This window comes from Peromyscus leucopus, chromosome 3, assembly GCF_004664715.2.
Source record: "Peromyscus leucopus breed LL Stock chromosome 3, UCI_PerLeu_2.1, whole genome shotgun sequence".
In the NCBI taxonomy this organism is placed as follows: domain Eukaryota; kingdom Metazoa; phylum Chordata; class Mammalia; order Rodentia; family Cricetidae; genus Peromyscus; species Peromyscus leucopus.
Genome location: NC_051065.1, coordinates 13,808,388 through 13,822,418, shown reverse-complemented (window position 1 = coordinate 13,822,418; position 14,031 = coordinate 13,808,388). Strand labels below are relative to the sequence as shown.

General features: G+C 36.2%; 1 protein-coding gene across 1 annotated transcript in view; it reads right to left on the bottom strand.

The window, feature by feature from the left end:
• Vwde (von Willebrand factor D and EGF domains) overlaps window positions 1–14,031 on the bottom strand; it is a 67,739-nt gene that overhangs the window by 30,015 nt on the left and 23,693 nt on the right. The window contains exons 7-13 of the mRNA XM_028894658.1: window positions 12,691–12,835; window positions 10,855–11,072; window positions 10,304–10,377; window positions 8,552–8,825; window positions 6,124–6,332; window positions 4,970–5,916; window positions 3,353–3,489 (exon numbers count right to left, since the gene is read on the bottom strand). Of these exons, the coding sequence (XP_028750491.1) occupies window positions 3,353–3,489; window positions 4,970–5,916; window positions 6,124–6,332; window positions 8,552–8,825; window positions 10,304–10,377; window positions 10,855–11,072; window positions 12,691–12,835 (2,004 nt within the window). The remainder of the gene's footprint in view (window positions 1–3,352; window positions 3,490–4,969; window positions 5,917–6,123; window positions 6,333–8,551; window positions 8,826–10,303; window positions 10,378–10,854; window positions 11,073–12,690; window positions 12,836–14,031) is intronic.

The following is a 14,031-nucleotide window of genomic DNA, read 5'->3' as shown; positions in this document are numbered from 1 at the left end:
ATGTAGCATTGGTCATACAACTCGATAGTGCCTCAGCATTGTAGGTCAACAAGAAAGGGCAAGGGCAGAGACATCACTACAGTTTGTGTAGAACAGAGTCTACCGAGCTTTGAAGACTTGGTGATTGACAGACTAAAGTTGTGCAGATATCTATAGTCAAGGAGGAGCAGTCCGTTAAAGCAGATCTGTCAGTGGGTTCCTCTAGCAGAGGAGGAAAGAAAGGAATGTCTCAAGGCTATCATTATAGCTATGCTTAAAGAATGTAGGATCTCTTGTTTTCCTGTGTGAAATCAGTCTGCAGCCAATGACTGGTCCTTAAGATACGAATTCTACTCCTCTATGAAAAGGTAGACCCAAAGTTATAAATAAATATGGTTCTACATCCTTTATATTCAATATTTTGTGAATGTTTATTATGTGCTGAGAATATTCTTTTTAACTATTTTAATTTTTGAGAATTTCATACATTTGCACTGTACCTAAATGATATCCATCCAATCCTATGTGGCCAGTCCTATACACATATACACACTAGCTGTTGGTGTTCTGATGAGGGAAAACACAACAGAAAAGACATAGAATATATCATTTTGTTGTGATAACTGAAACTGAGGTTTAATACAAAAGCACCAAGTCTAATCTGGTCAAGGAAGACAACAGAAGATGGAGGTTATATATTTCTTCCCGAAGGATAAAGAGAAATCCAACATGGCTGGAGAGATCAGCATTTGAAAAGCAAAAAGGTGTAAAACTCCATGGTCTGTAGTAGAGCATGAAGAGGATGAGGGGGATGTCTAAGATGCCCACAAAATTAGACAAGAGCTAGGTTAGAAAGCCATCCCCTCACAGGGTTGCTGGTTGGACTTAATCCTGTGCATCAGCAGCTTAAAAGCTGGGTTTGGCTTTTAGAGGAAACAATGAAGAAAATGGTGGCTCAGGTGGCTGAATTTCTAGACCAAGGCTTGTTTAAAATTGCTACTATAACAGCAGAAAAGAGCTGTAAGTGGTAATAGTCTATTCTCTACATAAAACAAGAAATGTGTATGTGTGTCTTTGTGCAAAAGAAATATAGTAAGGGTTACCCAGAAAATGGCAGTGGACACATATGTCAGTATATAGAGAGAACAGTATAAAAATAAGAGATAATGGGAACCCATTACTCAGGACAATAAAACAGACAATGGAAGAAAATGGGTGATATGGAAGAGAAGAAATGAACTGTTCTCTGTACATAAATTTCATACAGATCCAACTATTAGAATTATGATCTATTCCAGATATTCTCTGAATATTTTTAATGTAAATCAACTAGAATGTATAGGAAACTCAAAAAGAAATACAAATATAAACTTTCAAACTAATTGTATTACAATGAAATACATAACTGCTATGAACAGGAAGGTAAAGAAAATAGTGTACATCATTTTGGGAGCATCACTAGCTGGTATATCATTATATCATTTCATACATTTACTGTTCAAAGGTAGAGGGTAAAATATCTGAAATATATATATATATATATATATATGTATATATGTAACTTATATGTATATATATGCAAAGAATGGAAAATAGGCTTATATATTGGAATGATGAGAACTGTTTTTTACCTGCAAAGAAAAGAGACACAGATAAGGAAAGGAGACTAGAGTGAACCCTGTGCCATCCCATTAGAATTAGAGACATTGCTCATGAAGATGGTAGATTAGATAGATGAAGGTGATGAAAGTAGATGATAGATACATAGATGACAGACAGATAAATGGATAGACGATAGGAAGATGATGGATGACAGAGAGACATGTGTGCATACTCTATCCATTGAGAACACTTATAAGCAATAACTAGCCTGTAATAAATAATGAAACTGGGAGAAGACATTAGCTTAGTTTAAACATAGTGTCATTCATACAGATGAAGCCCGGGGCTTTCAACAAATAGTTGCAGGATTTTTAAATTGTGCCAATTTATGCATGATAAAGAGTGAATCAAGAAAGTCCTTAAAACCCACGTTGGACAGGTTTTCTGTTTAGATGTTAAGATTAGGCCTAGTTAATTGGTTTTTCCAGTACCAAGTGGACAGTCTTATAAATGTATACATACAAGCAACATTAAATGAACTCTTATTTGATTGATATGTAATAATAGTAATTAAAAAATAAGAGACTAGGAATTTGAGAAGGACCAGAGAGGGGCACATAGGAGAGGTTGGATATAGGAGAAGAGGGAAGTAATGTAACTATATTTAATTTTTTTTAATTAGGCATAGCAGAGATTGATTCAACTTAATGTAACAAATATTTGCCATGTAGGCCAATCTTGGGTTTGGCAACTAAATTTCTTTCTTTCTTTTCTACTACAAGTCATTATAATGTTCAGGGAATTCCAAAATTCCATGTCAGATGTTTTGAAGGGAGAGAAGTAAAAATCACAACGCATAAAACACATCTAAGAGTAAACATAATATGTACTTTCCAAGAGAATATACATTTGTAAAATTTTCTTCTGATTAAACATTGACTGGTAGCATGATCTCATATTATCAAATCTGCTCAGGCCACATATCTACTTCACTGACAATGAAATTCTAGAGGTTCTATGAACAACATAATGTAATGAGCATACTTATGCATAACTCGATAAGTAAAATATATGCAACAATTGTTTCCTTCAGCAAATTCTCAGTATCAGATTCACTATTCACTTTATCAATGTAGAGATAAGGTAAGAATGCAAAATACGATTGACTGCTTTAAGCTTTCAACTTGTCCAAATTTCAAAAAACAGCCTTATAATAAATGTTTTACTTAAAAAAGAAAAGGGAGATCATATAATTCACAACAATATGTATAATTGGATGTAACACATTTAAATTGAATAATGTTCTGCTTTTGTAACCTTGAAAACAACTGACAGGGGATGGACTCATAGTACTAGTGCAGGAGTTGTGAACAAAGAGCACAATAATCCCGTTTCTGCTTTGTGAGGGCATGTTCAGACATCGCCATCTCCTGCACTCCCTGACAGATACCATGGCTGAAAACCGTTGCCACTCATTGTGTTTACAGCTCAAGAAAAGAAGATGCTTCCCTACAACAAGCTTGATGTTCTTTTAGTTTTTATTAATCAGGAATGAAAATCAAGACCCAATACCTCAAAAAATAATATAAAATACTTAGTAAAGTTCACAGAGTAGCTTTTCTGGAGAAGCAGCTTGGTCATTTTCCTGTAACTCTTAGTGGGTCGAACACCCTGAGATCATGTTGGTAGCTAATAGACAAAATTAACCTACAGAAATAACAATTAAACCATTTTCAACATTGCACCTGCAGCCTGTGCTTATCATATATACCTCCAGTTTAGTAACTTCACACTTGATGGAAGGCGATTCTTTGAAGCCTTGACCAAAAACTCTCACTGTAGCACAATTCTGCTTCTGAATATCACAGAATCCAGAATTCTCAAGTTCTGTAACTTCAGGAGCTATGTCTTTAGAAAAGAAAATGATAATAAACAGCACTTGCTTTGTGAATTGCAGTAAAAACAGCATCATTATTTTGAAGGTCTAAATTAAAAGCATAAGTCGAATAACATTTCAAAATATACTGAAAATAATATTTATAGTAATTAATCAGTTAAACATTTAATAATCTTGTTTTTAAAGAGGTATTGTTAACCATCAAAATAAAAGCATTGTTATAAATGATAACACTCAAACACAAATTTCACTAATATTTCAGTAATATTTGTTATTGATAAAGGGTGGATGTCAATAAAGTATTACTATCATAAAATAGATCTCTTTGTTTGGCCACATTCGTTTGTATCAAATAGATGGATTACAGGTAAAATATGCTTCTGTAATAAAATAGTTCAGTCAGCAGTACAATATTTACATTTCAAAAATTATTTCAGTATTAGAAAAAATTATCGAAGTGTACATATACTCCTATTCCAGTATTGTCCACATTTTTTACTGTCCAATGAGCATAATTGTGAGTTTATTAATCACTGGCAGGGAAGGCTTTTCTTAGCACTCAGAGTTAATTGGCTTTCATGTGGCCCTTTTTCTAGCTGTGGTCTTAGGAAACACATCTCACCTGCCTCAGAGAGAGCTGCTTGTTAAAAGGAGTGTGTGCACGTGAAACAGCTCACCACCTGCCTAAGTCCTGGAGCGATCTCAACCAGTCAAGCAGCCAGCCTCAGGGGACAAATTGTGAGCATGTGGACTCAGAAGGCTCAAAATCCTCATGAAAAAAAATGTATTAGTTTATCCTGTCACGACTGTAACAAATGTCTGTTGACCGATGTATTCGTTACATGAGGCACAGTAATAAACCAAATGAAGCCCCCATATAACTTCAATTTTTTGGAAGGACAAAGATGGTTTAAAAAGTGAGAAAACATAAAATGTAGGAATGTGTGTTTTGCAGAAATTTTATATTAATTTTATATATTATAAGAAGAAATTTTCTATATTATAGGAGATAAAAATATGGGGTTGCGTGAGAAAAAAAACTACTAGGAATTTTTAAAGTTAATACTGAGATAAAAGAGCTCCCAAAATTGACTTAAAATTTTTTAAGCAAATTAGTATACTTAGTAAAACAATAATAAATTGTGCTTAAGATATACTGAATATGCATGTGGTCTAGGCAAAAGGTTATTCTCTACAGACAGGAGCATCCACTGTGTGCAAAGGCCCTGCTCCTGGGTGGGCCTGGCAGTTCCAAGGGACAGCAACTGAGATGAAAGCAGCTGGAAAGAATCATGAGCTGTCAGAAAAAGGCCACCAAACGGCAGGGTGCCAGTCAGGAAGCTACAGGGACATCTGCCTTGACTTTGAATAAGATGAAATAAGTGTAGTAACTAATACACTTTTCACTAGAGACTTAATAAACACTATAGACAAGGGCATTTTAGTATCAGATGTCATCCTCAACATTAAAGTTTCAGAGCATTTGCTTACCATATGAGTCACTGCAGTCATAGGAACTGTAGCCTGGGAAACAGGCACAGCCCCAGTCCATACACTGCCCATTGCCACTGCACAGATGGGGGCATTTTAACACTTCGAGAATGCCTTCTATTGACTTCCTATACTCTTCCATGTTGTGTTTTCCTTCCTCTAAAACCCGCCTCTCACACTCATTCTCTAACAAGGCCACTCCTTCTTCTGCCCAGCTCACATCATCCTTCAACAGAACATCCTTCACACACATGTTCACGACATGCGTTAGCGCCCTGCCAAGAAAGGGAAGGCAGAGTCTTCCGATGCTGGAGTTGGCTAACGTCCGCTGACAGAGAGCCAAGATGCTCAGTTCAGTGAGGCCCGAAGCTGTGGGCCATGAGGGGACAAACTCCTGATGGCTGTCCTCGGTGTGGTCCTCGGGGAAAAAATAAGAAAACTCTTCCAGGTTGGCTTGTCCGAGACTCTGGAAAGCAAATATGGGAAGAAAGTCCTTCAAGTTTTGTCGTTTCCATCTGTTTTGTGGATTCTTCATCTCCCGGTCCTGTGCGTGCCTCTCATTACTGAAATACTTCAGTGGGTTTTGTGTCTCATTCCCAGGATGCCGCAAACTTAACTCCAGTTTGGTTAGGTTTGTAGGGGCTTCTTCTCGTAGTAAGAAATTCAAATTATCTTCTTCCTTGGGTGCATGAGTGCTTATTTTTCTAACAAGAGCTTCTGAATTGATATATTCAGAGGTGATATCTAGGTCTGGTATCAAGGAAGAGAACTGGATGTGCTGGTGGTCTTTGCAGCTGGAAGCCATTTCTAAGTGAGATCCACTGTCCAGATGGTGAGAATGCAGATGCTGCGAGGCGGTACCCAGCAGGCAGCCGCAGTAGGAGGGTTTCGCTGGAAACTGTCGGGAAGCTGGTATTTTGTCAAACATGCTTCTTCCTGGTAAAAGCCTTCCAGATGAAAAACAGGATGGTTATTTGAATAAGAATGTTTTCGGGCTGGAGGGATAGCTCTGCCGTTAAAAGCTAGGCTCACAACCAACAATATATGAATGTTTTCAGCCACTAATATATTGTGGAAAAGGCAGAATGTTGAGTGACCCACTGCTTAAACTTCATAATAACACAGTAACGAATGAATAATAGCTTAATTCTCACCTCCATTCATTGATAAAAGCAATATAATTGTTGACGTCATGGTCAATTGTGATCCCGTTTTTGTCATGGAAATCGTTTTCCGGGTTTTCATCGAAGGTGCCACAAAGCCCCAATGTGTTTCTGTAGTCTAAACTAGGGGCCCTGAACGTTATACTCATACCCCACTCACTGAGGTCAGCACGGATGAATGCTCCGGAGGAAAACCAAATCTGAAAGCAGAGACACCAACCGTAGGATGGAAGAGGCTGAATTCAGTCGGTTAAGAGGAGTGCCACGAACGATACAAGAGTCATTTGTCCGTACATACAAAAAATGAAACACTGATTTTTTTTTTACATGAAAACTTTCATTTAATATTACATTTCAAAGCAACTCATTTTTACATTATGCTGATTTGAAATTTGGTCACAATTTCAATTTTTTTTTTAAATTTTAATTTTTATGTGAATGGATGTTTTGCCAGCATGTATGTCTGTGCACCATGTGTGTGCCTAGTACCCTCACAGGCAAAATAGGGTGTCAGATCCTCTGAAACTGGAGTTGAAGACAGTTGTGACCCACCATGTAGGTGTGGGGAATTGAACCTGGGTCCTCTGGAAAAGCAGCCAGCACTCTTAACAATGGAGCCATCTCCCAAGACCACATCATTGAAACAAATGGTTTGAGACTTCTTTAATCATTAAAATGTGAGGTTTTATGTGAATGAAACAGTAAAAACCAGTAAGGGCAACGTTAACAAAGTCACATTTTGGATAGTAGTAATGCAATATAGAACTGCATTGCTAAGTCGTTAATTTACACTCACAAACGTAATTTGAAAGGAACACAAGTCCTCATAGCGATCGATCAGTCTCCTTTTGCTGCCAGCCGGCAAAACAGAATCAACAGCCAAGTTATATGGTGGTCTGGGAAAGTGGCAACAGAGCAAGCAGAGAGAGATTAAACGACCCCAACAGCCTGTGCCATCTGATTGGGAGCCGCTGTTGGTCCCACAACATCCCGAGGCCAACCATCTGGAAGTATTATTGGCAAAAATGACTTTTCCTAAGAGCACTAAAGACACATCACTGTGTTTCTTTTTTAGTTTTAACATACTCCTTGTCTCTTCATTTAAAAAAAAAAAAATGGTGTGAACTCATTACGGGAATTTCTTTTCAAGAGTAAACAAACTTTACATTCCTACTCACTGAAATAGTTAAAATCATTACAAAGTCTGCATTTTGTATTTTTGCCTAGCAATCAACAAATGCCCACCCCTTCATTTTCTTGACCCTAATGTTTTCTACTACGTGTCTCATTTTATTTAGCTTTCATTAAACTCTCCTATGGGTACCTGTAACTCTCCCCCGCTACAGGGGGAGATGCAATGAACGTCACTGGTGTTAACCACATCCTTAATTACTTCACTACAACCAATTCCCAGAGTTGAAATTTTTGATCCGATGACACACATAGAGTCCCTCAGAAAGGCTGTAACTTTTTCCGTTGTCCCTACTCTTGACAGTGTTATATGAAAGGTCGTGCTTTTGATTTATTTAATTACTGATGCGGTATTTCAAGGTTTTGTTGATTATTTGTACACTTAGACATATTTCAGTGTTACTCCTTTGTGAATTATCTTTTTGTTTTTATTTAATTGTTTACTTGAGACAGAGTCTTGCTATGGAACCCAGGCTCATTTTGAGCTCACCATTCTCTTCCCTTGGCTTCCAAAGTGTTGGGCTATCAGGTATGTGCCACAACACATGGTGCCTTTTGATGTTATTCTGGTTTATAATTGTCTACTGATTATATATATATATATATATATATATATATATATATATAATTCATCTATATATGTATCAGATATATAAATGTTTTGTATACTTACTGTGTTATACATATAGCAAATGATTTTCTAGTTCTTGATTTACATTTTGGCTTTGGATGAGAGAATTCAGATAAATAATGCTTTGTTTGTAAATTATTATTCAGTAAGTGTTATAAAACCATAACACATTTAAATTTTAATTAAATTCAAATATAGCTACCAAGAATTTACTTTTTGAAAGATAAAAAGGTTAGCATGACCTTAAGATGTAAATATCTTGTTCACTGGTATGAAACAGTATCTTTAAAAAGGTCAATGACAAAAATATTTTTAAAATGTGTTCCATTTTGAATAGGAGGTTATAAAAGAAGTTTTCTTTCAATATATGAGTCAATCTAAAGCCATTTTCTTTCCCTTTTCATACCAGTGAGCAAGATATTCTCATACACGTATATATTTTAATCATATTCATCCATTATCTTTCATGTGCTATTTTCTTCAACAACTAATATCAAAACATAATAGTGCCTAATTTTTAAAGATGAACAGAAGTTCATCCAATATAATAAAAGGAAAACTTTTTTTAATATTAAACTTTGACCTCTGTTCACATACCGTCATCTTTCTTCCTAAATAAGATTCAGTTATTCTGATATTGCTTGATGATGAATCTTGGCTCTTCACAAATAAATGTGGTGGAGATTCATGTAATTGACCACTGCACATATCAAAAGTAACTACATCGGCTTCTTCTTTTGCAACAAAACCACAGTTACATGACACAGGATAGTGAAGTCTTCCACAGTCCCACTGACGTACATGTATTTCAAAATCACGTGACATACTCTTATAAAGCACAAATGTTCCAGTCTTGAAGTTATCATATATCCTAGTATGAACAAAATTCAAGTACATTAAGAATCAGGATAACATATTATAACAATATAAATGTAATTTTAAATAGTTCTTAGATGTATGTATAAGTAATCAATGTGTTTTGGCCTGAGACTAAGAAATTTGTATTTCCAGTACCTTTATGGCTCTGAAGACTGATTTGTGTTCATGAATGACTCAACAGGACCCTAAATACCTTAACTCTTCCCCACACCTCTCTTTCTCTTTGCCCACTCAACAGACTCCCTTCTTAAAGGAGAGCATGCTTGCTGAGTGTGCGTGCACTTGGCTGTCTTCCTTACGAGGAAACGTTTCTCCAGCTAGCCCATTACTTAATGACTTTTGATAACCAGACTCTTTAATAAATCATGAGCTCTACTTCCATCCCTTCTTCTCTACCTGTTTTAATTCCTGGCATGTATTTGCTCGCAACACTATTTTATTACTGTTGCTGTTGTTAATAATGTTCCTGTATCTCTTCTCCTATCCGAAGTTCAGCACCAGGGCAAAGAGAGTTACTGACTTCAATCACTGCCTTACCCTCAGCACTCAGAATAAGGCTTGTCACCTGGATATTTCACAACTAATCTCACTGAATGAACACAGATTAAATACATCACACTATGCTTTCTTGAGGTTTCCTCACCAGGGCTGCTAAATCTCCAAATACGGCCATAAAAGATTTCTGCATAAGTGATCAGTGCTGACAACCTTTCAGTACTCTCTGAAGTCTGTACAGTGCTTTTTATAACAGAGGGTTCTACAACTGTTCACTCATAAATCATTTTGCTGACAACTACCACAATATGTTTAGAACACCTGTCAGGTATCATGAAGACAATTTTTTACTAGACAAGGAGTTGTCTTTCTTAAGAATATCTTAGACTCACGAGCAGCATCACCAAAATTAAATCTTTCCATCCAGACATTAAAAGCAGTATCATTTTGATTTTTTTAATTACTTTGGCAATTTTACTTAAATTCCAGAAATAATCACCAAGGCTTTTATGGTAAAAAACCCAAATTAAATGAGTATTTTTGTCATCAATTAAAAGTAATCAGTATTAAGATAAATTTAATAGATTAATCATTTCACAGAAATCTCAAAGATTATTCTGCCATTATATAAACATAGAACATAGTAAATATGCTTAATGAAAATAACTGACTCATTATCAAAAATAAGTAAATGACCAAGCCAAAAATGATTGTGTGCATTTGCAATAATCTTCATTAAATCTTCACTTGTAATAATCCAAAAATTCAGGCTCATTTGTTGTCTACACTGTTTACCCAGACTGGAGTTAAGATAAATTATTCAACACAAATACAATGTCTAGAAACAAGCCAATGAAAGTACAAATCACTGACAAAGACAAGAAGTAACAAAGAGTGTGACATTTAAAACAAAACAACAATAGCAAAACTAAAGGAAATAAAGACCACTGAAAGAAGAAAGATTCTGGACATTACCTGCCATCAAAGGTTATTATGTGTGGGTCAGTAAATGAATAGCAGTAAGCAGATGGGACGTCCTTGACTTTTATCTTTGGAAGAAAGATATATATTTAAAGATTAATATTGCTATGTAGATAGTGATATGCAGTAAATTATTTTGCAATTGCAATTAATATTCAATAAATAATTTTTATAATTACTGAAAATGAAATTATTTTAAAACTAAAAAATATCAAGTAATTTTTAAAGATTTATTTATTTATGCAATGAGTGTGTATGCGTATACATATATATATATATATATATATATATATATATATATATATATATATATGCCAAGTGTGAGCAGGTGATGACAGAGACCAGAAGGAGCCGTCACAGGCAATTGTTAGCTGCCTCACATGGTGCTAGGAACCAAATTTGAGGCCTCTAGAAAAGAAAACAGTAAACTTAGCCCTTGAGCCATCTCTTTGGCCCCATCAAATAATTTTTAAATAAAAAAATCGCAGCACAAACATATCATTTAAAATCGTAAATTACAAAGGTTATTTTTCTGATTAGTCAACCTGGATGCTGTCTGGAGTGTATCTGTCCCACAGGAAATCGTCATTGACTATGGGTTCCACAGTGATGTCTGTAACTCTGTCTCCATCTGGGGAGAAGTCTGTCACAGCCGTGTAGCGCACCACAGCATGGCTACATATTCCACTGTCGCAAGGAGAGTTCTGGTGAAGGTCCACATGGCAGGAAGATAACGCCAAATTTAAACCCAGGTGCTCTTTACCTGTTTAGGGAAAAAGAATTTCAAAGTCTTTTTGCAAATGTATAGACAAATCAAATATAGTTACTTGACTAATATGAAACATTAAGACTAAAATATTATTCCTAAATAATTGAAAAATATGTTGTAATGTTTGCCTAAATTAAAACAAAGCCACTGATTCTACTTTATCTTTATAGATAAATATTAATTTTGTGTATGTATACATATATACATACATACTTCTATTTTCAAAAAGCTACAAACAGATGTGCATCTAAATAAAATCCAAAAGCAACTAATAACACAGGTACGATAAGGTAATGAACACGATAGTACCATGATTTCATCAACATAAACTGTATATATGTTCTGATATATAAATATATACATTTAGTAAGAACATGATGTGGGTCTCTTGGTCATGAGTAATCTTATTTCTTCTCATAAGTGTTTGAATATATTCAGAAACTGAAAATGATTCTTTGCTTAAGTAACAAAGAAAAAGGGAAAGAATTTTGAGAGGAAACAGTAGTAGAAAATAAAAACAGAACTTTAAAAAGAGGTATGGCGGTTGGGCAGTGGCAGAGGCAGGAGGATCTCTGTGAGTTTGAGCCTAGCCTGGTCTACAAAGTGAGTTCCAGGACAACCAGAGCTCTTATGCAGAGAAACCACATCATAAAAAACAAAACAAACAAAAAAAAAGGCATAGCTGATTTACATAATTTCTGTTCTTCCCGTAAACAGAAACAACACACTACCAAAGTGGATATAAAGAAGCATGCTTTCAAATCCAATTCAGGATGGAAAAGCCATCCTGAGACAAAAAAAAAAAAAAAAAAAAAAAAAAAAAAAAGAAAAAGAAAGAAAGAAAGAAAGAAATGAGTTCCTAACGTGGTCCTCTTTTCACCCACATGGATTTTACAGGTATGAAATTACAGTGGTCACATAAAGGTTAACTGTGCTCAGTTCAAGATCCTGGGGAAAATGTTTCCCTGTTTATTTTCCTATAAAGATATTTTCCCATACATATAAAATATAATGGAAACATACAAATTCCTTAGCCAGCTCTCTGAGTGGAAGGTGGAATATGTCTGGCTTAGGTACACTCTCTGACTTCATTTCCCAAGTTTAAGATGTGAGGGCCATGCATCATGATTCCCATGTGATTAGTCATTTAAATGGAAGAATATTAAGACAAAAGATCCCACATGAAGCTTACACCGGGAGAGACGTGTGAAGAATTCATTATGAGACCCGTGTTTCATACTCTTGAACTCTTGGAAAACTGTAAAGAACTGGTTGTCTCCCATCTCTGGAAACAAGACAAAGGGAAGAATAAGAGGGAGGCAGAGGAGAAGGGAGATGAGCAAGGAGGAAGAAATGGAGGATAGGAAAGACGACAGATGAAAACACAGAGAAGGTGGTTCCATAGTATGTTTGAGCCCAGGAAGAAAAACCATGAACTGCTTTGCCAATCAACTCAATCTTCCATCAGATCTTTAACACAATTGAGCTATTGCTTGATATAAGCATGAAACATTTTATTATCTGAGTACAGTGCATGGATTTTCTATAAAGGAGGATGAGGATCAGTTATTATCTGAAATGTAATGAGCCAAAAGGAACTTTGGTGTGGTACCTTGTTCGATGGTTCTCAGTTTTAGTGAGATTTTGCACCCTTCATCGAGCTCTCTAAATTCAGAGCAAGCAATAGGAATTGTACTCTCTACCCTCAGCTGGTATTCCTTCCCATCTTCTGATATAGTGCTCAGTTCAGGTTTTAACTAGTAGGAGAAAAGTTATGTGTCAGTTATGTTCAAATAGAATGTATTTCTAAAGATCAAATTTGAAAACATTTTTTCTTGACAAATCCTCTTCTGCTTAGTGAGCTGTTAATAACTTGACCATTGAGTTTTATTTAACTAAACAAGGCCAATTAACATCAAACCAATAAAAATATATAAGCCACATGCAGTAGTATCCACAGAGTTCCAGCACCACTCAGAGTTTATGCTCAGTTGCTTCCTCAACATAGGTTGGTCAGCTTGGTGACTATCATTGAGTCTGAAGAATGGAGGAAGAGAGGTTGTGCTTCCCACCCTCACCCACTTAATTACTGGTGGTTATTGACATAGCCAGAGAAGAACCTGGTTATTTTCAAGTATTTAATGTCGCCTTTGTGATTTATGTACTACTTAATCCATAAATCCAGATGGTGTTGTCACCTGCAATATCCATCTCCTCAGCTTGTTTGTGAGTGTCTGCCTTCTAAGGTATATTTCTGAGATGCACTGCTACAGCCTGAGTCACTTCAGTCCACAGGGCAGTCATGTGTGGAAGCAGGGATCTTTTGTTGTCCCCACAGCATCAAGTCTTGGCTGTTTCTCAAAAGAACTGCTTCTTAGTGCTATTTCTCTGTTCATCTTATTAGAAACAGTGGGTGACCACTGACATCATTTAATGATATCTACCAGTGCAGAGCAAAATGTTCCTGCATTCTCAGGGTCAGAGCTCTGCTTGCTCTCCTATCACTAGCTGTTCTAACAATGTAACCCAGTCTTCCTGGACTCTGTCCAAGTGCACATGGACTTTAGCTCGACAAAGGTTTTTATCCTATTCCTAAGGCCTGTCCTCACAATTGACCAACTTCCTATATTGTCCTTGAGCAAGAACTGAAGAGAACACAATCTCAATTCCATGAGTAAGGTCCCCACAGTGTTGCTCTCCAGCTTCCACCTCTTAACACTGCCCAATATCTTCCACTGATCGTGATTTCCTGTCACTTCTGCTTACCTGTTGGAATTACTCATCACTCTCTGGATTCAGTGAGACCATCAGTAACCAAAAGAATTATGCTGCTTAGTTAGCACAATTATAGCAGTCCAGAAAGCCCAGAAGAACCGTGAGTCATATCTGCTTAAGTCCCAGGTGCTAGCCCTTCATCTGGTGCTTGTCTTCAAACATGCACAATAACCAAATA